The sequence below is a fragment of the Nerophis ophidion genome, linkage group LG24 (genome assembly GCF_033978795.1).
Source record: "Nerophis ophidion isolate RoL-2023_Sa linkage group LG24, RoL_Noph_v1.0, whole genome shotgun sequence".
NCBI classification, from domain to species: domain Eukaryota; kingdom Metazoa; phylum Chordata; class Actinopteri; order Syngnathiformes; family Syngnathidae; genus Nerophis; species Nerophis ophidion.
Window position 1 is genome coordinate 5,840,585 of NC_084634.1, and position 24,979 is coordinate 5,865,563.

Sequence of the window (24,979 nt, forward strand, 5' to 3'; positions counted from 1 at the left end):
TCTCCGGTAAATGGCAACTTTTTAACCACAATTTTCTCACGGATAACTGCTGGTTGACATTTGGTCGGGATCCATGTTCGCTTGACCGCTCTGATCCATAGGAAAGCTTCACCTGCGGGAATTTCAAACAAGGAATCACCGTGTGTTTGTGTGGCTAAAGGCTAAAGCTTCCCAACTCCATCTTTGTACTTTGACTTCTCCATTATTAATTGAACAAATTGCAAAAGATTCAGCAACGCAGATGTCCAAAATACTGTGTAATTATGCGGTCAAAGCAGACGACTTTTAGCTGTGTGTGTGCGCAGCACTAATATTTCCTAACAGTCCGTGACGTCACGCGTACACGTCATCATTCCACGACGTTTTCAACAAGAAACTCCCGGGAAATTTAAAATTGCAATTTAGTAAACTAAATGTTGCAATGTTAATATTTCATCATTGATATATAAACTATCAGACTGTGTGGTCGGTAGTAGTGGCTTTCAGTAGGCCTTTAAGGGCTGCCGTGACTGCACTGCCTTTAACGACAGTGGTTCTCGACCTTTTTTCAGTGATGTACCCCCTGTGAACATTTTTTTAATTCAAGTACCCCCTAATCAGAGCAAAGCATTTTTGGTTGGAAAAAAAAAAAGAGATAAAGAAGTAAAATACAGCACTATGTCACCAGTTTCTGATTTATTAAATTGTATGACAGTGCAAAATATTGCTTATTTGTAGTGGTCTTTCTTGAACTATTTGGGAAAAAAAGATATAAAAATAACTAAAAAACGTGTTGAAAAATAAACAAGTGATTCAATTACAAATAAAGATTTCTACACATAGAAGTAATCATCAACATAAAGTGCTCTCTTTGGGGATTGTAATAGAGATCCATCTGGATTCATCAACTTACTTCTAAACATTTCTTCACAAAAAAAATGTCCATAAAAATTCTAGCTGTCCTCACTGAATGTTGGATTGTTGTATTTTTTTTTTCACAGTTTATGAACTTACATTTATATTTTGTTGAAGTATTGTTCGATAAATATATTTATAAAGGATTTATGAATTTCTGCGATTTCCATTCATTTTCTACCGCTTATTCCCTTTCGGGGTCGCGGGGGGCGCTGGCGCCTATCTCAGCTACAATCGGGCGGAAGGCAGGGTACACCCTGGACAAGTCGCCACCTCATCGCAGGGCCAACACAGATAGACAGACAACATTCACACACTAGGGCCAATTTAGTGTTGCCAATCAACCTATCCCCAGGTGCATGTCTTTGGAAGTGGGAGGAAGCCGGAGTACCCGGAGGGAACCCACGCATTCACGGGGAGAACATGCAAACTCCACACAGAAAGATCCCGAGCCTGGATCTGAACCCAGGACTGCAGGAACTTCGTATTGTGAGGCAGACGCACTAACCCCTCTGCCACCGTGAAGCCCATTTCTGCGATTTTTTAGAATGTTTTTAATAAATCTCACTTGTCCCTTGGCATACCTTCAAGTACCCCCAGGGGACCGCGTGCCCTAATAAAGAGAGCTACTGCTCTACAAAATGTCATCGCGCACGATTTCACATCACACAACCAAGGTGAGGGCTCTGTGACATGCTGTTTGAGACTTGTGCAGAACAACGTAAGTGGCTGCAAGACGTACTTGGTCAGCAGCCATACAGGTCACACTGAGGGTGGCCGGATAAACAACTTTAACACGGTTACAAATATGCGCCAGACTTTGAACCCACACCAAACAAGAATGACAAACACATTTTGGGAGAACATCCGCACCCTAACACAACTCAAACCAGGGCTTCCCACACATTCATTTATTTGTGGCGGCCCGCCACGAAAAATTACGGCCGCCACAAATAAAATAAAATAAATATATATATATATTTTTTCCGGCTTTTGACTCGCTTGAACGCTCATAAAAGCAATGGGACTCTGTCTGTGAATGGGGGTTGTAGTTACATATTATATAAATATGTAAATATGATATAAATATGTACATAAAGTGTTGTAAGTATATTCCAACTCCGCGTTCTTCTTGGTCATCGCCGCCGCCGCACATAAATTCTGCGTTTTGTAAATATACCATTTTGGTCTCACGCTGATTGCTCCTTCCAAGGGAGCTGCTGGTCCTGGTAAGGGCTGACTTGTATGCAGTTCATAGAGTGGAAAAAACTGTTTTGTTCATGGACATTCGAATGATCATTAATGCTAATGACAACATGTCAATCCAATTCAATTTGGTCTGTGAACAGATTTTAGCGAATTTGTTTTGATGTTTTGATTCATTCTCTTGACCGTACCTTGGGACTGAGGATGGTACACCGAACCAAACCTGTGTTCTAGTCCGAGGGCCTTTTAAACAAAGGCTAAGTGAGCATTTTTAAAATGGGGAAACAATGTCGGGGAATTAGGTCATTAACAAGCTATTTAATTACCGATTTTGCATCCTCTTTTGAGGTTGGGGTTGCTTCCGGCCAACCAACGCAAGTCAGCAAGTACCTTTTCTCTTGTACCGGATTGATCATATCAATGAAATCAAAAACTATACACGATCCACCCTCACCTCCTCAATATTCCAAATTAACCTACCAAACTACTATCGATGTGCAAAATCGTTATTTTCAAATTAAATGTAGTTATAACTTCTTACCCACGGAAAAATATTAAAACTATGGAATGTGTCAGAGTCGGATGATTGTCGATTTTGTTGTAAGGAGTCTGAATCCACCCTCACCTCCTCCCCCCTTCTGTTTCTGAAAAAAGGGACTGTGTTTGTAGTACTATCACTTTCAGAAACATCTCAGAAAAAGGTCAGCTGATAGTCAAGTGCATTAAGAGCAGAAGCGGAAGTCAGGTCATGTTTGAGGTCAATGAAAGTCTTTTCAGCCTCTGTGGACCACTGGAGGGTGGTATTAGGGTAGGGGACCCCTTAGCGATATCAACCCTACATTTTATGTAAATTATTCGATATAGTGAACGCGACAAAATATGCTTATATTAATATTGACACAAATGCTAGAAAAACACTAACCTTTGGGCGGGGGTCGGGAACCTTTTTGGCCGAGAGAGCCATGAAAGCCAAATATTTCAAAATGTATTTCCGTGAGAGCCATATCGTATTTTTTTAACACTGAATAAAACTAAATGCGTGCATTTTTAAGTAAGACCAACATTTTTAGAGTATAATAAGTCTCTTATTCTTTTTAATAACATTGTTATTCTGAAGCTAACCAATAATAAATAAAATATCATGTCTGTTGATCATGTTTTTGTTTGGCCATGTGCTCTTCATCCTTCGGAGTCTTTAAGTTCCTGTTTTTTTCCACTCCATTGTCTGGTTTCCTTGGTTACTCATTTTGTCCACCTGTCTATGGTGGACAAAATGCCTGCTCACTTGCTTCCCGAGCACTAATCAGAGGCAGTATTTAAGCTCGTCTTTGCCAGTCAGTCGCCCTGTGCTGACTTGTTTCATGCCTTGCCATAGTTTCGTGCTTCATGCCATGCCAAGTAAGTTTTGTTTCATTTATTTTCTTAGTCTGTTTATGCGTTAACTTTGTTCCTTAGCCCAAGTTGTGCCTCCGCTGTGAGCGATTTTTGTTTGTATATTTTTTTTAGTTAAGATGAAATCATGTTTTTACCTAAATGCCATGTCCCGAGTAGTCCGTTTTCCTTCCTGGGAGAACGACCCCACCCCCACCACCGTGACATAAAATACTTCTTACCATTAATGCGACTTCTTGAACAGGTGCGGTAGAAAACGGATGGATGGATTTAAATGCATGAGAATGTTTTATATTTTGTACGTTATTTTTAGCACTGTGATTACCAGCGAAATTATTCATAAGTATCGCGATAAGCAATGTCAGCTAAGATTTATCTGAGAGCCAGATGCAGTCATCAAAAGAGCCACATCTGGCTCTAGAGCCATAGGTTCCCTACCCCTGCCTTAGGGCGTGTCACACCTGGGTGAAGTATTGTCTGGTTTCATGTTGTCTTGTCATTTCCTGTTTTATTTTGAAAGGTTAACTCTCCCTCTCGTTTCAGGTCACTTGCCCTTCCTCCTGTTTCATGGGTCTGTCTCTCCTGATGGCCTGATTGTGCCCACCTGTGTCAATCTCCCTCATGTGTATAAATGTCTTGTGCCAGAGTATATCGTCTTGCTATGTGCCTCCAGCCTTGTCCACAGCCTTGAATCACGTTTGCTAAGTATTTCCTTGCCTTATTTATTGATTTCTTTGTTTCCTCTGAGAAAGAGTGATTTTGTTTCCTAAAGTTTAATCAATCAATCAATGTTTGCTTATATAGCCCTAAATCACTAGTGTCTCAAAGGGCTGCACAAACCACTACGACATCCTCGGTAGGCCCACATAAGGGCAAGGAAAACTCACACCCAGTGGGATGTCGGTGACAATGATGACTATGAGAACCTTGGAGAGGAGGAAAGCAATGGATGTCAAGCGGGTCTAAGATGATACTGTGAAAGTTCAATCCATAATGGATCCAACACAGTCGCAAGAGTCCAGTCCAAAGCGGATCCAACACAGCAGCGAGAGTCCCGTTCACAGCGGAGCCAGCAGGAAACCATCCCAAGCGGAGGCGGATCAGCAGCGCAGAGATGTCCCCAGCCGATACACAGGCAAGCAGTACATGGCCACCGGATCCGACCCCCTCCACAAGGGAGAGTGGGACATAGGAGAAAAAGAAAAGAAACGGCAGATCAACTGGTCTAAAAAGGGAGTCTATTTAAAGGCTAGAGTATACAAATGAGTTTTAAGGTGAGACTTAAATGCTTCTACTGAGGTAGCATCTCGAACTGTTACCGGGAGGGCATTCCAGAGTACTGGAGCCCGAAATGAAAAAGCTCTATAGCCCGCAGACTTTTTTGGGGCTTTGGGAGTAATGTGATCAAAGTTCTGGTCAAGAATTTTGTGTGTTTAATTTCAGCGCTTTACTTTGTCGTTATCTAAGCCTTTTATAGCGTACTTTCTGTTTAAAGTTTCTTGTCTCCTCTGCGTGAGTGATTTACCTCTTTTCGCTAATCATAGATTGTTTTTCTTTTTTTTAATCATATTCATGTGTAGTTTTGCCATTGCCTTTTTCCTCTCTATGGAGTGATTTTCTGTTTATTGCGTTTTGCTTATATGTCTTTTGTTATCATAGATTCTATAGCCGCTTTGCTTTAATCACTCTGTTCAAAGAGATTTCAAAGAAAACTGTTAAATAAAGCCTGTGTCTGCACCTGAGTCCTCATTCTCGCCAAGGTTTAACAGGGCGGATGCTTTTGCAATAGCAATCGGACATTCTACCACACCTGGTGGCCACAATAATGATTTGTTCCGCACCTCTATTGTCGAGGCGGCAGATCGGAGCTGTGGCCGCAAGGTAGTTGATGCCTGTCGGGGCGGCAATCCTAAAACCCCTTGGTGGACACCAGCGGTGAGGGATGCCGTCAAGCTGAAGAAGGAGTCCTATCGGGTCCTTTTGGCTCATAGGACTCCGGAGGCAGTGGACAGGTACCGACAGGCCAAGCGGTGTGCAGCTTCAGCGGTCGCGAAGGCAAAAACTCGGACATGGGAAGAGTTCGGGGAAGCCATGGAAAACGACTTCCGGACGGCTTCGAAGCGATTCTGGACCACCGTCCGCCGCCTCAGGAAGGGGAAGCAGTGCACTATCAACACCGTGTATGGTGCGGACGGTGTTCTGCTGACCTCGACTGCGGATGTTGTGGATAGGTGGAAGGAATACTTCGAAGACCTCCTCAATCCCACCAACACGTCTTCCTATGAGGAAGCAGTGCCTGGGGAATCTGTGGTGGACTGTCCTATTTCTGGGGCTGAGGTCGCTGAGGTAGTTAAAAAGCTCCTCGGTGGCAAGGCCCCAGGGGTGGACGAGATCCGCCTGGAGTTCCTTAAGGCTCTGGATGCTGTGGGGCTGTCTTGGTTGACAAGACTTTGCAGCATCGCGTGGACATCGGGGGCAGTACCTCTGGATTGGCAGACCGGGGTGGTGGTTCCTCTCTTTAAGAAGGGGGACCGGAGGGTGTGTTCCAACTATCGTGGGATCACACTCCTCAGCCTTCCCGGTAAGGTTTATTCAGGTGTACTGGAGAGGAGGCTACGTCGGATAGTCGAACCTCGGATTCAGGAGGAACAGTGTGGTTTTCGTCCTGGTCGTGGAACTGTGGACCAGCTCTATACTCTCGGCAGGGTTCTTGAGGGTGCATGGGAGTTTGCCCAACCAGTCTACATGTGCTTTGTGGACTTGGAGAAGGCATTCGACCATGTCCCTCGGGAAGTCCTGTGGGGAGTGCTCAGAGAGTATGGGGTATCGGACTGTCTTATTGTGGCGGTCCGCTCCCTGTATGATCAGTGTCAGAGCTTGGTCCGCATTGCCGGCAGTAAGTCGAACACATTTCCAGTGAGGGTTGGACTCCGCCAAGGCTGTCCTTTGTCACCGATTCTGTTCATAACTTTTATGGACAGAATTTCTAGGCACAGTCAAGGCGTTGAGGGGTTCCGGTTTGGTAACCGCAGGATTAGGTCTCTGCTTTTTGCAGATGATGTGGTCTTGATGGCTTCATCTGACCGGGATCTTCAGCTCTCGCTGGATCGGTTCGCAGCCGAGTGTGAAGCGACCGGAATGAGAATCAGCACCTCCAAGTCCGAGTCCATGGTTCTCGCCCGGAAAAGGGTGGAGTGCCATCTCCGGGTTGGGGAGGAGACCCTGCCCCAAGTGGAGGAGTTCAAGTGCCTAGGAGTCTTGTTCACGAGTGAGGGAAGAGTGGATCGTGAGATCGACAGGCGGATCGGTGCGGCGTCTTCAGTAATGCGGACGTTGTACCGATCCGTTGTGGTGAAGAAGGAGCTGAGCCGGAAGGCAAAGCTCTCAATTTACCGGTCGATCTACGTCCCCATCCTCACCTATGGTCATGAGCTTTGGGTCATGACCGAAAGGATAAGATCACGGGTACAAGCGGCCGAAATGAGTTTCCTCCGCCGTGTGGCGGGGCTCTCCCTTAGAGATAGGGTGAGAAGCTCTGCCATCCGGGAGGAACTCAAAGTAAAGCCGCTGCTCCTTCACATCGAGAGGAGCCAGATGAGGTGGTTCGGGCATCTGGTCAGGATGCTTCCCGAACGCCTCCCTAGGGAGGTGTTTAGGGCACGTCCAACCGGTAGGAGGCCACGGGGAAGACCCAGGACACGTTGGAAAGACTATGTCTCCCGGCTGGCCTGGGAACGCCTCGGGATCCCCCGGAAGAGCTAGACGAAGTGGCTGGGGAGAGGGAAGTCTGGGTTTCCCTGCTTAGGCTGTTGCCACCGCGACCCGACCTCGGATAAGCGGAAGATGATGGATGGATGGATGTATGTTCAACCTTGGCCTGCGGCTTTGTTCAGTTTGAAATTTTGGCCCACTCTGTATTTGAGTTTGACACCCCTGAACTAAGAGATTGGTGCTACTAGCTGAGGGTCAGCAGCAAAAAAAAAAAAAAAAAAAAATCCTAGACCTAATTCAACCCAGCCGCTTGGGGCTTCCAGGGCCTGAGCAACAGGGGCTCGGTCCTGGGTGCATGGCCGCCTATGGGGGCGCTGTGCCGGACAAGTTTTCTCCTAGTGTGTGAATGTGAGTGTGAATGTTGTCTGTCTATCTGTGTTGGCCCTGCGAGGAGGTGGCGACTTGTCCAGGGTGTACGCCGCCTTCCGCCCGATTGTAGCTGAGATAGGCACCAGCGCCCCCCCGACCCCAAAAGGGAATAAGCGGTAGAAATGGATGGATGGAAATACAATGACTTGATTAATATTACTGTATATACTAGGTCATAAAATCAGTGTCAGTTGAGTCGGTCCATAGGTTGCCTGTAGGGATTTTTAACGTCCAGCAGATGTCAGTATTTAGTGACACAGTATCAATACAGTTTTGCAATGTGTCGAAACGATACATGAAGCCTCATCCACCATCACTAATATATATATATATATATATATATATATATATATATATATATATATATATATATATATTAGTGATGGTGGATGAGGCTTCATGTATCGTTTATATATATATATATATATATATATATTAGTGATGGTGGATGAGGCTTCATGTATCGTTTCGACACATTGCAAAACTGTATTGATACTGTGTCACTAAATACTAAATAATATATATATATATATATATATATATATATATATATATATATATATATATATATATATATATATACATACATATATATATATATATATGTATATATATATATATAATATAAAAAATATATACATATATAGCTAGAATTCACTGAAAGTCAAGTATTTCTTATATATATTATATATTTGACTATTAACCACGCCCCGACCACGCCCCGCCACCAACCACGCCCCCACAACATGATTTGTATTTATTGCTAATAAAGTCGGAACCAACACAAAGTAGACTACTGCAATGTAAGTGTAATACATTATTTCACACTGTCATAGTAATAATATTTTAATAATTGTATTTTTTATCCTGTAAAGCGTCTTTGAGTACACTGAAAAGCGCTACACCAAATAAAATGTATTATTATTTTTATTATTATACCATGTGACTTATTCCAGATTTAAATTACGAGACGTTCGTTCCTTTCTGGTAACAAATATTTAATGATGTTAAGCGTGACTGTAAGATACAACAAAAAAAACAGTTAAAGTATTAAATGAGTCAATATAATTCTCTTAGAGAACATATAAAATACACTCCTCAAAAAAACACACTACCATTTGCTACAAAGGCGTGCTAGCGGGCTAACGCTAGCACGATAGTTCCGAATAACATATCAGGTAAATAAGATAAATAATATGAAAATATATAATGTATATTACCTCATAAGCCGCGTGTACAAGAGAGGAGTGGAATATATTCTTCCTATTGTTACACCAGCAACTCTTTTTGTTGTTCTGTGGCCGGGCGAAGGAAGTGTGCACCACTCACTATTGTCCCAGTGAAACACGTGTTTGGCCAACATTTGTTCCGCGGTGGAGAACACTTCAATGACGTCACATAGGAGGAAGAACAAAACAAGATGGCGTCTGACGGAGAATACGTTGTTTTGGTTATTATGGTTTCTAGGTCTTAATTACAACGTACATGTGCACATGTGTGTCGTTTAACAGAGTAAACGTCGTTATTAATTGTTTGTATGCGGATACATTAGTCTGAGTGCACTTATACGTGCTAGCCTAGCCTGCTGGTTAGCTTAGCTTGTTAGCTGCTAACAAAGAGAGGCGGAAGTGATCGACACATCAAAGCAGAGATCCAATGTAAGTGTAAAGTGTTTTTATTGTGTGAACATGTCTACATTACACATGATGTGAGTGTTGCTGAATCAGCGACTAACTGCTGCCGTAGAAGAAATATTTGTGATGTTGGAAAAAAAATACGACAGCAGAGTACGAGGAGGAACTTTGTCCGACAAGAGGAGAAGGAGCGACAATATCAACTACTGGACGCTGTTTTCAAGAAACATTAAGTTGTCATCCATCCATCTTCTGCTTATTCGAGGTGGGGTCGCGGGGGCAGCAGCCTAAGCAGGGAAGCCCAGACTTTCCTCTTTCCAGCCGCTTCGTCCAGCTCTTCCCGAGGGATCCCAAGGCGTTCCCAGGCCAGCCGGGAGACATAGTTTACCCAACGTGTTCTGGGTCTTCTCTGTGGCCTCCCACTGGTTGGACGTGCCCTAAACACCTCCTTCAGGAGGCGTTCGCGTGTCATCCTAATCAAATGCCCGTACCTCCTCATCTGGCTCCTCTACATGTGAAGGAGCAGCGGCTTTACTTTGAGCTCCTCCCGGATGGCAGAGATTCTCACCCTATCTCTAAGGGAGAGCCCCGCCACCCGAAAGAGGAAACTCATTTCAGCCGCTTGTACCCGTGAGCTCGTCCTTTCGGTCATAACCCAAAGCTCATGACCATCGGTTTTTGATTGATTGATTGATACTTTTATTAGTAGATTGCACAGTTCAGTACATATTCCGTACAATTCACCACTAAATGGTAACACCCGAATAAGTTTTTCAACTTGTTTAAGTCGGGGTCCACGTTAATCAATTCATGGTGAGGATGGGAACGTAGATCGACCGGTAAATTGAGAGCTTTGCCTTTCGGCTCAGCTCCTTCTTCACCACATCGCATCGACACAGCGTCCGCATTACTGATGACGCCGCACCGATCCACCTGTTAGTGTTGTTACACCCTCCGACAACACACCGACGAGGCATGATGTCTCCAAGGTTCCAAAAAATAGTAAAAAAAAACGGAAAATAACAGAGCTGAGACCCAATGTTTGCAATGTGTTGAAAATGAAAATGGTGGGTGTGTTACCTCGGCGACGTCACATTCTGACGTCATCGCCTCCAGCGCGATAAACAGAAAGGCGTTTAATTCGCCAAAATTCACCCATTTAGAGTTCGGAAATCGGTTAAAAAAATATATGGTCTTTTTTCTGCACCATCAAGGTATATATTGACGCTTACATAGGTCTGGTGATAATATTTCCATTTAAAGAAATGTATTGAAGAAACAAAACGTCCATGGAAACAATGTATAGATTTATTAAAAATGTATAATACATGAACATTACAAGTACAACAGGACTCTGACTATTGGAAATAATATTTGGAAGACCTTATCAGCTACCAAAATATTGAAAAATCAATGAAAAGAAAACATTGACATTCTCCAAGGGGGGAGAGATTGTAGATAACTCAAAAAGCAGTAAAGATAGTGGAAAGACCAAGCTGAGTACACTTAGCACATTGTAAAAAGGTCATATAATGGAAAAAGTATTTGGGATTGTATTTGTGTTATCAAAGGGACATGTTAACAAGCACACTACAAAGTCCGCTGTCACAGTTGTAAAAATACCATTTGATGGTGTGTCAAAGTTTGATAATAATTGGTTCCTGTTTTGGAAATTAATTTGTTCCTTATGGCAGAGCAAGTGGGAAAGGCTGCAAAAACTGATTGTGTTGTATGTATAAGCCCAGACAATTACTCGAGATGAGTAAAAAAAAAAAAATTTTTAATTGAAGTAATGAGCAAAACAAAATTTACCCTGTAGCTACAGAGACAAAACAGAAAGCAATATTTGATAAATATGTGAAAAAGCGCATTATACCTGCATTTAAAGGGGAACATTATCACCAGACTTATGTAAGTGTCAATATATACCTTGATGGTGCAGAAAAAAGACTATATATTTTTTTAACCGATTTCCGAACTCTAAATTGGTGAATTTTGGCGAATTAAACGCCTTTCTGTTTATCGCGCTGGAGGCGATGACGTCAGAATGTGACGTCGACGAGGTAACACACCCACCATTTTCATTTTCAACACATTACAAACACCGGGCCTCAGCGCTGTTATTTTCTGTTTTTTCGACAATTTTTTGGAACCTTGGAGACATCATGCCTCGTCGGTGTGTTGTCGGAGGGTGTAACAACACTAACAGGGAGGGATTCAAGTTGCACCACTGGCCCGAAGATGCCAAAGTGTCTGCCGCCAGACCCCCATTGAATGTGCCAGAGTGTCTCCACATTTGACCGGCGATGCTAAGACAGACATGGCACAGAGATGTATGGATAACCTGCAGATGCATTTGCAACGATAGTCAACGAAATCACAAAGGTGAGTTTTGTTGATGTTGACTGCCAGCTAATCGATGCTAACATGCTATGCTAATCGATGCTAACATGCTATTTACCGGCGGTGCTAAAGCAGACATGGCACAGAGATGTATGGATAACCTGCAGATGCATTTTCAACTATATTATGTTTCCTTCCACCCACATTTAATGCGAAAAAAACACTTACCAATCGACGGATTTAAGTTGCTCCAGTGTCAAAAGATGCGAAAGTCCTGATCGTTTGGTCCGCACATTTTACCGGCGATGCTAACGCAGCTATTCGGCCATGCTATGGCTATGAATAGCGTCAATAGCTATTCGCTCAATAGCTTCAGTTTCTTCTTCAATATTTTCATACTCCAACCATCTGTTTCAATACATGTGTAATCTGTTGAATCGCTTAAATCGCTGAAATCCGAGTTTGAATCCGAGCTAATGTCGCTATATCTTGCTGTGGTATTCGCCATTGTTTGTTTACATTGGCAGCACTGTGTGACGTCACAGGGAAATGGCCAGTGTCTTCGCAGAGAGCGAAAATAAGGCACTTTAAAGCTTTATTTAGGGATATTCCGAGACCGGTAACATTTTGAAAAAAACTTCAAAAAATACAACAAGCCACTAGGAACTGATTTTTATTGTTTTCAACCCTTTTGAAATTGTGATAATGTTCCCCTTTAAAATGAAAGGCTCTGGACGACAGTTAGGAAACGTATCATCGGACAACTGCTTACACATAGTAAATGTATCAATATGTGTACAAGAATTGTTAAAGGCCTGCTGAAATGAGATTTTGTTATCTAAACGGAGATAGCAGGTCCATTCTATGTGTCATACTTGATCATTTCGCGATATTGCCATATTTTTGCTGAAAGGATTTAGTAGAGAACATCAACGATAAAGTTCGCAACTTTTGGTCGCTAATAAAAAAGCCTTGCCTTTACCGGAAGTCGCAGACGATGACGTCACAAGGGTGAGGGCTCCTCACGTCCTCACGTTGTTTTTAATGGGAGCCTCCAGCAGCAAGAGCTATTCGGTCCGAAAAAACGACAATTTCCCCATTATTTGAGCGGGGATGAAAGATTTGTGGATGATGATATTGATTGTGCAGGACTAGGGAAAAAAAATGGCGATTGCATTGGGACTGATTCAGATGTTTTTAGATACATTTACTAGGATAATTCTGGGAAATCCCTTATCTTTCTATTGTGTTGTTAGTGTTTTAGTGAGATTAGATAGTACCTGATAGCCGGAGGGGTGTGTCCACGGGTGTCTTGACGCCAGTCTCTGAGGGAAGTCGACGGCAGCTGTATGGACGGCGCAAGCTCGGCTGATCTCCGGTAAGAGGTGACTTTTTACCACAATTTTCTCACCGAAACCTGCCGGTTGACAAGTGGTCGGGAACCATGTTCGCCTGACCGCGCTGATCCATAGCAAAGCTTCACCTCCGGGAATTTTAAACAAGGAAACACCGTGTTTTTTGTGGCTAAAGCAGGGGTCGGGAACCTTTTTGGCTGAGAGAGCCATGAAAGCCAAATATTTCAAAATGTATTTCCGTAAGAGCCATATAACATTTTTCAACACTGAATACAACTAAATTCGTGCATTTTTAAGTATGACCAACACTTGTAGAGTATAATAAGTCTCTTATTCTTTTTAACAACGTTGTTATTCTAAAAGTTAACCAAAAATAAATATAATACTTCTTACCATTAATGCGACATCGTGAACGGGTGCGGTAAAAAAACGGATGGTTGGATTAAAATGCATGAGAAGTTTTATCATTTGAACGTTATTTTTGAAACTGTGATTACCAGCGGAATTATTCATTACTTATCGTGTTAAGCAATGTCAGTTAAGATTTATCTAGAGCCATAGGTTCCCTACCCCTGGTTTAAGCATTAGACACCTTTTTACCTGCACTCTGCCTCCCGCTGTTTCCAACACCTACAAAGCTTTGATTGATTGATTGATACTTTTATTAGTAGATTGCACAGTACAGTACATATTCCGTACAATTGACCACTAAATGGTAACACCCCAATAAGTTTTTCAACTTGTTTAAGTCGGGGTCCACGTTTTGATTGATTGATTGATACTTTTATTAGTAGATTGCACAGTACAGTACATATTCCGTACAATTGACCACTAAATGGTAACACCCGAATAAGTATTTCAACTTGTTTAAGTCGGGGTCCACGTTAATCAATTCATGGTACAAATATATACTATCAACATAATACAGTCATCACACAAGTTAATCATCATAGTATGTACATTGAATTATTTACATTATTTACAATCTGGGGGGTGGGATGAGGAGTTTTGGTTGATATCAGTACTTCAGTCATCAACAATTGCATCAACAGAGAAATGTGGACATTGAAACAGTGTAGGTCTTACTTAGTAGGATATGTACAGCCAGCAGAGAACATAGTGAGTTCAGATAGCATAAGAACAAGTATATACATTAGAAGTACATTTGAGTTGTTTATAATCCGGGGAGATGGGATGTGAATGGAGGAGGGTATTAGTAAAGTGTTGAAGTTGCCTGGAGGTGTTGTTTTAGAGCGGTTTTGAAGGAATATAGAGATGCACTTACTTTTATACCTGTTGGGAGTGCATTCCACATTGATGTGGCATAGAAAGAGAATGAGTTAAGACCTTTGTTAGATCAAAATCTGGGTTTAACGTGGTTTGTGGAGCTCCCCCTGGTGTTGTGGTTATGGCGGTCATTTACGTTAAGGAAGTAATTTGACATGTACTTCGGTATCAAGGAGGTGTAGCGGATTTTATAGACTAGGCTCAGTGCAAGTTGTTTTACTCTGTCCTCCGTTAATCAATTCATGGTAAGCAATTAGCTACCGACTGCCACCTACTGATATGGAAGAGTATTACACGGTTACTCGGCATATCTCGGTTAGGAGAGTGGCCGTGCTAGCAACCTGAGGGTTCCAGGTTCGATTCTAGTCACTGCCGTTGTGTCCTTGGGCAAGACACTTTACCCACCTGCCCCCAGTGCCACCCACACTGGTTTAAATGTAACTTAGATATTGGGTGTCACTTTGTAAAGCGCTTTGAGTCACTAGAGAAAAGCACTATATAAATATAATTATCTGAGAGCCATATGTAGTCATCAAAATAGCCACATCTGGCTCTAGAGCCATAGGTTCCCTACCCCTGGGCTAAAGGCTAAAGTTCCCAACTCCATCTTTCTACTTTGACTTCTCCATTATTAATTGAACAAATTGCAAAAGATTCAGCAACACAGATGTCCAGAATTCTGATTAATTGCGCGATGAAAAGAGACGACTTTTTGTCGCAAATGGTGCTGCGCTAATATGTCCCCTGCAACCCGGGACGTCACGCGCACGTGTCATCATTCTGCGACATTTTCAACAAGAAACTCTGCGGGAAATTTAAAATTGTAATTTAGTCAACTAAAAAGGCTGTATTGGCATGTGTTGCAATGTTAATATTTCATCATTGATATATAAACTATCAGACTGTGTGGTGGGTAGTAGTGGCTTTCAGTAGGCCTTTAACACGCCTGAACAGTTTGATACCTGAACATTGGAAAATAACTAGACATGATGTAAACTGGCAAAGTGTTGTAAATCCAACTTATATCAATGCAATGGGTGTCCAAAGAAGTGTATCTGACGACTATAAATTGGTAAATCAAGTTGCAGCTGAATTCGATTAACAAGAATGTTGACACAATAAACTATGTCCACTACAACCAACGTACAGAGATTAGAAAATTACACTGGCCAGACTTGAAGCCGTCGCTGATATACTCGCCGCCACCTCCCTTATGGCTTTTCAAAACCGTATGGCGCTGGACATGTTGTTAGGGGAAAAAGGAGGTGTGTGCGCAATATTTGGTAAACAGTGTTGCACGTTCATACCAAACTACACTGATGCAAATAGTAGCCTGACCAAAGCACTGGAAGGCCTGCACAGCCTTAAAGGGGAACATTATCACAATTTCAAAAGGGTTAAAAAAAAATACAAATCAGTTCCTAGTGGCTTGTTTTATTTTTCGGAGTTTTTTGCAAAATTTTACACCTCCCGAAATATCCCTAAAAAAAGCTTTAAAGTTCTTGATTTTCACTATTTGCGGTGCGACTGTCCATTTCCCTGTGACGTCATACAGTGCTGCCAATACAAACAACATGGCGGTTACCACAGCAAGATATAGCGACATTAGCTCGGATTCAGACTCGGATTTCAGCGGCTTAAGTGATTCAACAGATTCCGCATGTATTGAAACAGATGGTCGGAGTATGGAGGTAGATAGCGAAAACGAAATTGAAGCTATTGAGCGAATAGCTATTGACGCTATTCGGCCATAGCGTGGGTGTACCTAATGAAGTGGCCCATAGCATGGCTGCCTTATTAGCATCGCCGGTAAAATGTGCGGACCAAACGATCAGGACTTTCGCATCTTGTGACACTGGAGCAACGTAAATCCGTTGATTGGTAAGTGTTTGTTTCGCGTTAAATGTGGGTATCTAGTTTCAAATGTACATACAGCTAGCGTAAATAGCATGTTAGCATCGATTAGCGTAGCATGTTAGTATCGATTAGCTGGCAGTCATGCTGTGACCAGATATGTCTGATTAGCACATAAGTCAACAACATCGACAAAACTCACCTTTGTGATTTCGTTGACTTAATGGTTGCAAATGCATGTGCAGGTTATCCATACATCTCTGTGCCATGTCTGTCTTAGCATCGCCGGTCAAATGTGAAGACACTTTGGTACATTCAATGGGGGTCTGGCGGCAGATTTCTTGCCAGTGGTGCAACTTGAATCCCTCCCTGTTAGTGTTGTTACACCCTCCGACAACACACCGACGAGGCATGATGTCTCCAAGGTTCCAAAAAATTGTCGAAAAAACGGAAAATAACAGAGCACCGCAGAGGCCACCACAGTGGATATGTTTATTTTACTTTTTATTCATAGCTGTATGCAGAAGTGTCTGGTTGTATCTGCTGCTTTAATGTCTTTAATGTCCTCTGTGTTCTTTGATGTTTGATGTTTCCCTCTTACACACATGTAAGAGGGATGTGTACTATGGCTATGAGTTGTTGTTTTTTTTTTCCCTTGGCCTCAGTCTGCACCCCCACTACAGGGCCCAGGCTAAGACCGATTTTTTTAATTTTATTTTATTTTAATCTTCTATTCTTTTCTCTCCCCCCCCCATGTTTACCTGTATGTCATCTTTTTTGTAAGGGGCGCTATCTATCTATCTATCCATCTATCTATCTAGAGCTGAGACCCGGTGTTTGTAATGTAAAAATGAAAATGGCGGGTATGTTACCTCGGTGACGTCGCGTTCTGACGTCATCGCTAAAAGACAGATAAACAGAAAGGCGTTTAATTTGCCAAAATTCACCCATTTAGAGTTCGGAAATTGGTTAAAAAAATACATGGTCTTTTTTCTGCAACATCAAGGTATATATTGACGCTTGCATAGGTCTTCAAAATTTTTGAAAGGTTAAAACCAATAAAAATCAGTTCCTAGTGGCTTATTTTATTTTTCAAAGTTTTTCTCAAAATTTTACCCATCACGCAATATCCCGAAAAACGGCGTCAAAGTGCCTGATTTTAACCATCGTTATAGCCACCCGTCCATTATTTCACTATTTTCATCCACGAATCTTTCATCCTCACTCAAATTAATGGGGAAATCGTCGGTTTCTCGGTCTGAATCACTCTCGCTGCTGGTGGCCATGATTGTAAACAATGTGAGGCTGTGAGGAGCTCTACAACCCGTGACGTCATGCGCACATCGTCTGCTACTTCCAGTACAGGCAAGGCTTTTTTATTAGCGACCAAAAGTTGCAAACTTTATTGTCGATGTTCTCTACTAAATCCTTTCAGCAAAAATATGGCAATATCGCGAAATGATCAAGTATTACACATAGAATGGACCTGCTATCCCCGTTTGAATAAGAAAATCTCATTTCAGTAGGCCTTTAACCATCTGATTACCACAGCGATTAGCCCAGCAGATGATAAAGCTGTTATGATGCACTTCCTGGTGGACGACAAAGAAGATGAATCTGATGACGGGGATACCTACCTGGATGGTGTTCCGGATTTATTTCCAGAAATGTCATAATTATGAGGAAACAATTTATGTTCAATTCTGAGTGTAAACATAACTTGGCCCTAGGGAAATGAACCATTTACTGAAAATCACAAGTTATTAGGGATAAGGAGATTCTGGGAAAGTTTATGTGATAAAGAGGAGGAAAATGTTAGAATAATTGTTTCTAAGTTATCACAAAAACTTTGTGTTAGATTGAGTGACCGGTGAGAAGTAAAAGCTGTCTTGGAAACCTACCAAGAGTAAGGCTTGTAAAACTCCACGGTGTAAGGTGAACCAAGATGAAAGTTTTCCTGTTTTCTTTCATGTATTATAGTCAAACAGAAAGATATTGTCTGACCCAAGAACTACAAAGGCGAAAAGGAAGCAGGACCAGTGTCCCTTCCAGGCGACCTCTTTTTTAAACTCCTTCTTCAACTGTTTTAGTGAAGTGAAGTGAATTATATTTATATAGCGCTTTTCTCAAGTGACTCAAAGCGCTTTACATAGTGACACCCAATATCTAAGTTACATTTAAACCAGTGTGGGTGGCACTGGGAGCAGGTGGGTAAAGTGTCCTGCCCAAGGACACAACGGCAGTAACTAGGATGGCACAAGCGGGAATCGAACCTGCAACCCTCAAGTTGCTAGCACGGCCGCTCTACCAACCAAGCTATGCCGCCCCCGTTTGCGAACGTCTTTTTGAACTGTTTTACGAACCTCTTTTTGAACTCGCTTACGACCTTTTCTGTTCAGTGTTTTACAACTTTTTCTTTTGAACTGTTCCGTAACAAAAGGCAAGGCCGTTTACGACCCACTTCCCTCTGGAAGCAGCTGTGGTCATGTGGTCGGAAAAAGTAAAATAAAGAACGAGGGGTACAATCTTTTCGCCAGAGCGTAGGTGACACTGTAAGAGGTTCCAGGTCGACACGTTTCTCCTCCATTGAATCCAAATCGAATTATGTCTCTGTTTGATTCTTTGCTTCGTGTCTTGTTTAATAGATGTCATCACTGTTTGAACCTTACATCCAGCCTGTTTTAAAATGGTTCTACTAGGACTTCTATATGAAATAATGTACCGTATTTCCTTGAATTGGCGCCAGGGCGCTAATTAATTTAAAACCTCTTCTCACTCCTGCGCTAACCAAAGGCATGCAGTAAAAAATTGAGTGTGATGTAAAGATACCATCATGAAAAGCACATCTAATTAAAAAAAAACGTTATTATGGTCTTACCTTTACTTATAAATGAAGTCCATGCCAGGTCAAAACCATTGATAACTTGTTTATAGAAGTATTCCTTATCTTTCTTCAGTTTTAAAAGTCTCACTGTCTCGATGGAGATCTTCCTTTATTACCACCTGCTTCGATTGAAAGTCCAGTTTAGAAAACTGCTATCAGACCGCTGCTATCAGTTAACTCGGCTCCTCAAGTGCGGGCGACGACAGAATTATCCTCGGACAACTCCCCCTCCCGTTCTGCTCCGTGGGTTATCTCTTTATCCCACCGCTGCCACCATGAAGTGTTATTGTATAATTAATACACTGGGTTTTTAGGACTGGAACATGCTTTATTTGAGCCCGGTTGTTTACATCGCCAGCATAGGAGTGTTACATCCTAAAAGGTCCGTCGTGCACCCCCGCGTCATATCCATCCCAGCACATATCACGTCACTCATTGTCACTTCTTCTGTAGCTGAGTAGTCGCAAGAAGGATCACTAGCGCCCTCTACCACCAGCAGGCGGGAGTCATTTAATGACTCATATTTGACACACGCAGCTACGGTATATTAAAAAAATATAGCTGCTTACTGTTCTTTTTAGCTTCAATAGCTTGGACCTTAAATCCTACTGAATAGCTCTTAATCTTCTTCCCTTTATGCATTTTCAAATTACCGGTATTGAAATCAGCCTCCTCCATTTTGAAAATGATGACAGGGGAAGTGTCACTCGTGACGTCACGTGTTTGACCCGGCGGTAATACTAAGCATGCGCTAATTATTTTGCGAAGCGGCAGTAATTCAAGGCAGGCGCATACTATATGCCCAAAGAAATACGGTATCTCAAAATATATTTTAAACCCTATCGTCTATCCATAGTGTAAAGTCCTGTCGTCCTGGTTTGTTTTTTCTTTTCCTGTTAATAATGTTGTAAAGAGCAGCGTGTTTGTGCGTCGCTGGTATTTGAAGACAGTTCATACAATAACTTGTTTTCCCTAAGTGCATGTAAAAGTACTGAATGCATTGTGTGACTGAGCAGAGATGGTGTGTTTGTCTTGCAGACGTCTGTGAAGAACATCTTTACCCTGAGCAGCAGAAGTGGAGCTTCAGGATGCGGACGGAGGAGCCACAGCCCTCCCACATTAAGAAGGAAGAGGAATACCCATTGATCCCCCATTTTGAAAACGTAGCGGCGGACCCACTGACAACCAGATTTAAAGAGGAAGCGGTGGATCCACTGAGCCCTCACATTGAGAAAGAGGAGCACCCACTGAAACCTCCCATTAAAGAGGAAGACCCACTGACCCCTCACATTAAGGATGAAGAGGAGGACCCACTGACCCCTCACATTAAAGAGGAAGAGGAGGAACACAGCATCAGTCAGCAGGGAGAGCATCTTGAAGGACTGGAGGAGGTTGATGTCACCAAGATGCCAGTGACTGGTGTCCCTGTGAAGAGTGAAGATGATGAGGTCAAAGGTGAGAGAGAGGAGAGGGGAGGGGGGGAGCCTCCAAGCAGCAGCTCAACTCAACACATGACAACAGAAGCTGATGGAGACCACTGTGGAGGATCACAAGCAGACAAGCTCTTAGCTCCACTATCAGATAGTGAGGACACAACGTCACACTCTCCTGACACTGATGATGAAGACTCTAAAGATGATAAGACATGTCACACTGACAACACACACTTCACATGTTCTGTCTGTGACAAAACTTTTAAATCCAGTAATTTGAAAAGACACATGAGAACACACACTGGAGAAAAACCTTTTTCATGTTCAATCTGCGGTAAAGATTTTACTCATAGGCACGATTTGAAAATACACATGAGAATACACACTGGAGAAAAACCTTTTTCCTGCTCAGAATGCGGTAAAAGTTTTGTAAGAAATCAAAGTTTAAAAGCACACAGGAGAACACACACTGGAGAAAAACCTTTTTCATGTTCAATCTGCGGCGAAGATTTTACTCGAAGGGAGCATTTGAAAATACACATGAGAATTCACACTGGAGAAAACCCTTACTCCTGCTCAGAATGTGGTAAAAGTTTTGGGAGAAATAGAAGTTTAAAAGAACACATGAGAACACACACTGGAGAAAAACCTTTTTTGTGTTCAATTTGTGGTAAAGATTTTACTCATAGTCAACATTTGAAAAGACACATGAGAACACACAGTGGAGAAAAACCTTTTTCATGTTCAATCTGCGGTAAAGATTTTACTCAAAAGCACCATTTCAAAGCACACGTGAGAGTACACAGTGGAGAACAACCTTTTTCATGTTCAATCTGCGGTAAAGATTTCATGCGAAGGGACCATTTCAAAAAACACATGAGAACACACACTGGAAAACAAACTTGTTCATGTTCAATCTGCGGTAAAGATTTTACTCGAAGGGACCATTTCAAAAAACACATGAGTACGCACACTGGAGAAAAACCTTTTACATGTTCAGTATGTTGTAAAAGTTTTACACAAAGACAGCATTTGAAAAGACACATGATAACACACACAGGAGAAAAACCTTATTCTTGTTCAATCTGCGGTAAAGATTTTACTCAAAAGCACCATTTCAAAGCACACATGAGTACACACACTGGAGAAAACCCTTAAACATGTTCTGTAAGTTGTAAAGGTTTTATACAAAGTTCGTATTTTGAAAAGACACACGTGAACACACACAGGTGAGAAAGTGTTGAGTTGCAATGTGTGTGGTGAAAGATTCTCTTCTAAGTACCAGTGTAAGAAACACAAGTGTGCTGGTGAGAACAGCAGCAGCAAATGAAGATGCAGGATTTGAAATAAACTGTCAAAACTTAACTTTGAACTTCTAGCAACATCAGCACATAATTTCTAACATTTATAGATTATATATAGATTATTGCTTTTTTCAGTCAAGTACATGTTTTAATATACAATGTAATATACACAACACTTTGACTGCAAAGGTGAGAATAAACAGGACAAAATATGTTGCAAATACTTTTTATGTGTATAGAGATATTCAGAAATAATTTTTAATTAATAATGATGTTATAAATGAACACCTTTATATGATGTACATATTTGTTTTACATGTGTTCATACCTTTGCTTTTGAGTACACATAAATCCCTCTTAGTTCATATTTACTGGTTCACATCTGAAACATCTTCTGGACCACTTCTGGAAGCATATTATTATTTACTTTATACAAACCCAGTCTCCATATGAGTTGGGAAATTGTGTTAGATGTAAATATAAACGGAATACAATGATTTGCAAATCCTTATCAACCCATATTCAGTTGAATGCACTACAAAGACAAGATATTTGATGTTCAAACTCATAAACTTTATCTTTTTTTGCAAATAATAATTAACTTAGAATTTCATGGCTGCAACACGTGCCAAAGTAGTTGGGAAAGGGCATGTTCACCACTGTGTTACATCACCTTTTCTTTTAACAACACTCAATAAATGTTTGGAAACTGTGGAAACTAATTGTTGAAGCTTTGAAAGTGGAATTATTTCCCATTCTTGTTTTATGTAGAGCTTCAGTCCTAGTTGTCGTATTTTACGCTTCATAATGCGCCACACATTCTCCATGGGAGACAGGTCTGAACTGCAGGCGGCCCAGAAAAGTGACCGCACTCTTTTACTACAAAGCCACGCTGTTGTAATACGTGGTTTGGCATTGTTTTGCTGAAATAAGCAGGGGCATCCATGATAATGTTGCTTGGATGACAACATATGTTGCTCCAAAACCTGTATGTACCTTTCAGCATTAATGGTGCCTTCACAGATGTGTAAGTTACCCATGCCTTGGGCACTAATACACCCCCATACCATCACAGATGCTGGCTTTTCAACTTTGCGCCTATAACAATCCGGATGATTATTGTCCTCTTTGTTCCATAGGACACCACGTCCACAGTTTCCAAATATAATTTGAAATGTGGACTCGTCTGACCACAGAACACTTTTCCACTTTGCATCAGTCCATCTTAGATGAGCTCGGGCCCAGCCCAGCCGGCGGCGTTCCTGGGTGTTGTTGATAAATGGGTTTGGCTTTGCATAGCAGAGTTTTAACTTGCACTTACAGATGTAGCCACCAACTGTAGTTACTGACAGTGATTTTATGAAGTGTTCCTGAGCCCATGTGGTGATATCATTTACACACAGATGTCGGTTTTCGATGCAGTACCGCCTGAAGGATCAAACGTCTGTAATATCATCGCTTATGTGCAGCGATTTCTCCAGATACTCTGAACTTTTTGATGATTTACCCGACCATAGATGGTAAAATCCCCAAATTCCTTGCAATAGCTCGTTGAGAAATGTTGTTCTAAAACTGTTCCACAATTTGCTTACAAAGTGGTGACCCTCGCCCCATCCTTGTTTGTAAATTACTTTTTCATGGAAGCTGCTTTTATACCCAATCATGGCACCCACCTGTTCCCAATTAGCCTGCACACCTGTGGGATGTTCCAAATAAGTGTTTGATGAGCATTCCTCAACTTTATCAGTATTTATTGCCTCTTTTCCCAACTTCTTTGTCACGTGTTGCTGGCATCAAATTCTAAAGTTAATGATTATTTGCACCAAAAAAAATGTTTATCAGTTTGAACATCAAATATGTTGTCTTTGTAGCATATTCAACTGAATATGGGTTGAAAAGGATTTGCAAATCATTGTATTCTGTTTATATTTACATCTAACACAATTTCCCAACTCATATGGAAACAAGGTTTGTAGATCATTTGAGCAAGTTTCTTTTATACAAGATCATTTTTTTGGATTGATTGATTGAAACTTTTATTAGTAGATTGCACAGTACAGTACATATTCCGTACAATTGAACACTAAATGGCAACACCCCAATAAGTTTTTCAACTTGTTTAAGTCGGGGTCCACGTTAATCAATTCATGGTACTTTACTTTTGAAATGTGTGTTTTTTTTTAATCATTTGTTGGATCTCAAAAATCCATTCTTTTAATTATCTTTATTACGCTCTTCCGTAATATGAATATTGTTTTATATGTATGTCCCCTTTATGCAATATGTAGATTACAGAAAATGGCAACATTATATGTGGAAAGTTATGAAGGATAGTTTTGTTTTTAATAATCTACATTTATTATTAAAAAACTACACATGACAATTGTTTTTTTATGTTGTTCATGATTTTTCCACCCTTTTTCAGAATCCCTCAAACATTATCAATATCAGAAAACATGGGAACGTTTGGGAAAAGTCAATAATGTACATCATTCCACAGAGCTTTACTGTACATCCATCCATTTCTTCTCTTCCACTTGTCCCTTTCATTTTATATGTATAGCCTTTAATCACAAACTTGTCCACCAAAGGGTGTTGCGTTTTGGAGAAACTCCTTCTGTCAGAGGATGCGCAGGACGCTGCGTAAAACACTTCTTTTACTGCGGAAATCTACTCAAAAAAACAATCCAAACAGGAGGAAACAAAAAGCGATGGTGCGAAAGAGAGAAGACAAAATGTGCATTGTGGACAAAAGAACAAAAGCTTTTTATACATAAACAATCTCAACTTGGTTTGGAGTTACAAAACGTGCACACTACAAAACAACACCAAGATGGATGGCACTGGGAATGGCCAAGGTAGCAAAATACTCGAAGCACAGAATAAACTGGTGTGGAGTGGAATCACCGAGTGCCATCCAGCTGTCAAGGTGCTGCTTAAAGGGGAACATTATCACAATTTCTAAAGGGTTAAAAACAATACAAATCAGTTCCCAGTGGCTTGTGGTATTTTTTGAAGTTTTTTTCAAAATTTTACGGGTCTCGGAATATCCCTAAATAAAGCTTTAAAGTGCCTTATTTTCGGCTCTCTGCGAAGACACTGGCCATTTCCCTGTGACGTCATACAGTGCTGCCAATGTAAACAAACAATGGGAATACCACAGCAAGATATAGTGACATCAGCTCGGATTCAAACTCGGATTTCAGCGATTTAAGCGATTCAACAGATTACGCATGTATTGAAACAGATGGTT

General features: G+C 41.5%; 2 protein-coding genes across 2 annotated transcripts in view; one reads left to right on the top strand and one right to left on the bottom strand.

Annotated features, from left to right (window-relative positions):
* Positions 1-8,972, bottom strand: part of LOC133542535 (gastrula zinc finger protein XlCGF48.2-like) — an 18,667-nt gene extending 9,695 nt beyond the window's left edge. Inside the window, exons 1-2 of the mRNA XM_061886758.1 lie at positions 8,853-8,972; positions 41-112 (exon numbers count right to left, since the gene is read on the bottom strand). Of these exons, the coding sequence (XP_061742742.1) occupies positions 41-99 (59 nt within the window). The 5' untranslated portion in view covers positions 100-112; positions 8,853-8,972. The remainder of the gene's footprint in view (positions 1-40; positions 113-8,852) is intronic.
* Positions 8,973-9,026: 54 nt separating this feature from the next.
* On the top strand, positions 9,027-24,109 carry LOC133542489 (zinc finger protein OZF-like). The gene is made up of 2 exons (XM_061886682.1): positions 9,027-9,290; positions 20,028-24,109. Exon 2 carries the CDS (start codon positions 20,078-20,080, stop codon positions 21,578-21,580), a length of 1,503 nt encoding a protein of 500 aa, XP_061742666.1. The 5' UTR covers positions 9,027-9,290; positions 20,028-20,077; the 3' UTR covers positions 21,581-24,109.
* The last annotated feature ends 870 nt before the right edge of the window (positions 24,110-24,979 follow it).

Bases quoted from the DNA above. Each gene is read 5' to 3' on its own strand.
- LOC133542489 (XM_061886682.1), top strand. From the start codon at position 20,078: ATGCGGACGGAGGAGCCACAGCCCTCCCACATTAAGAAGGAAGAGGAA.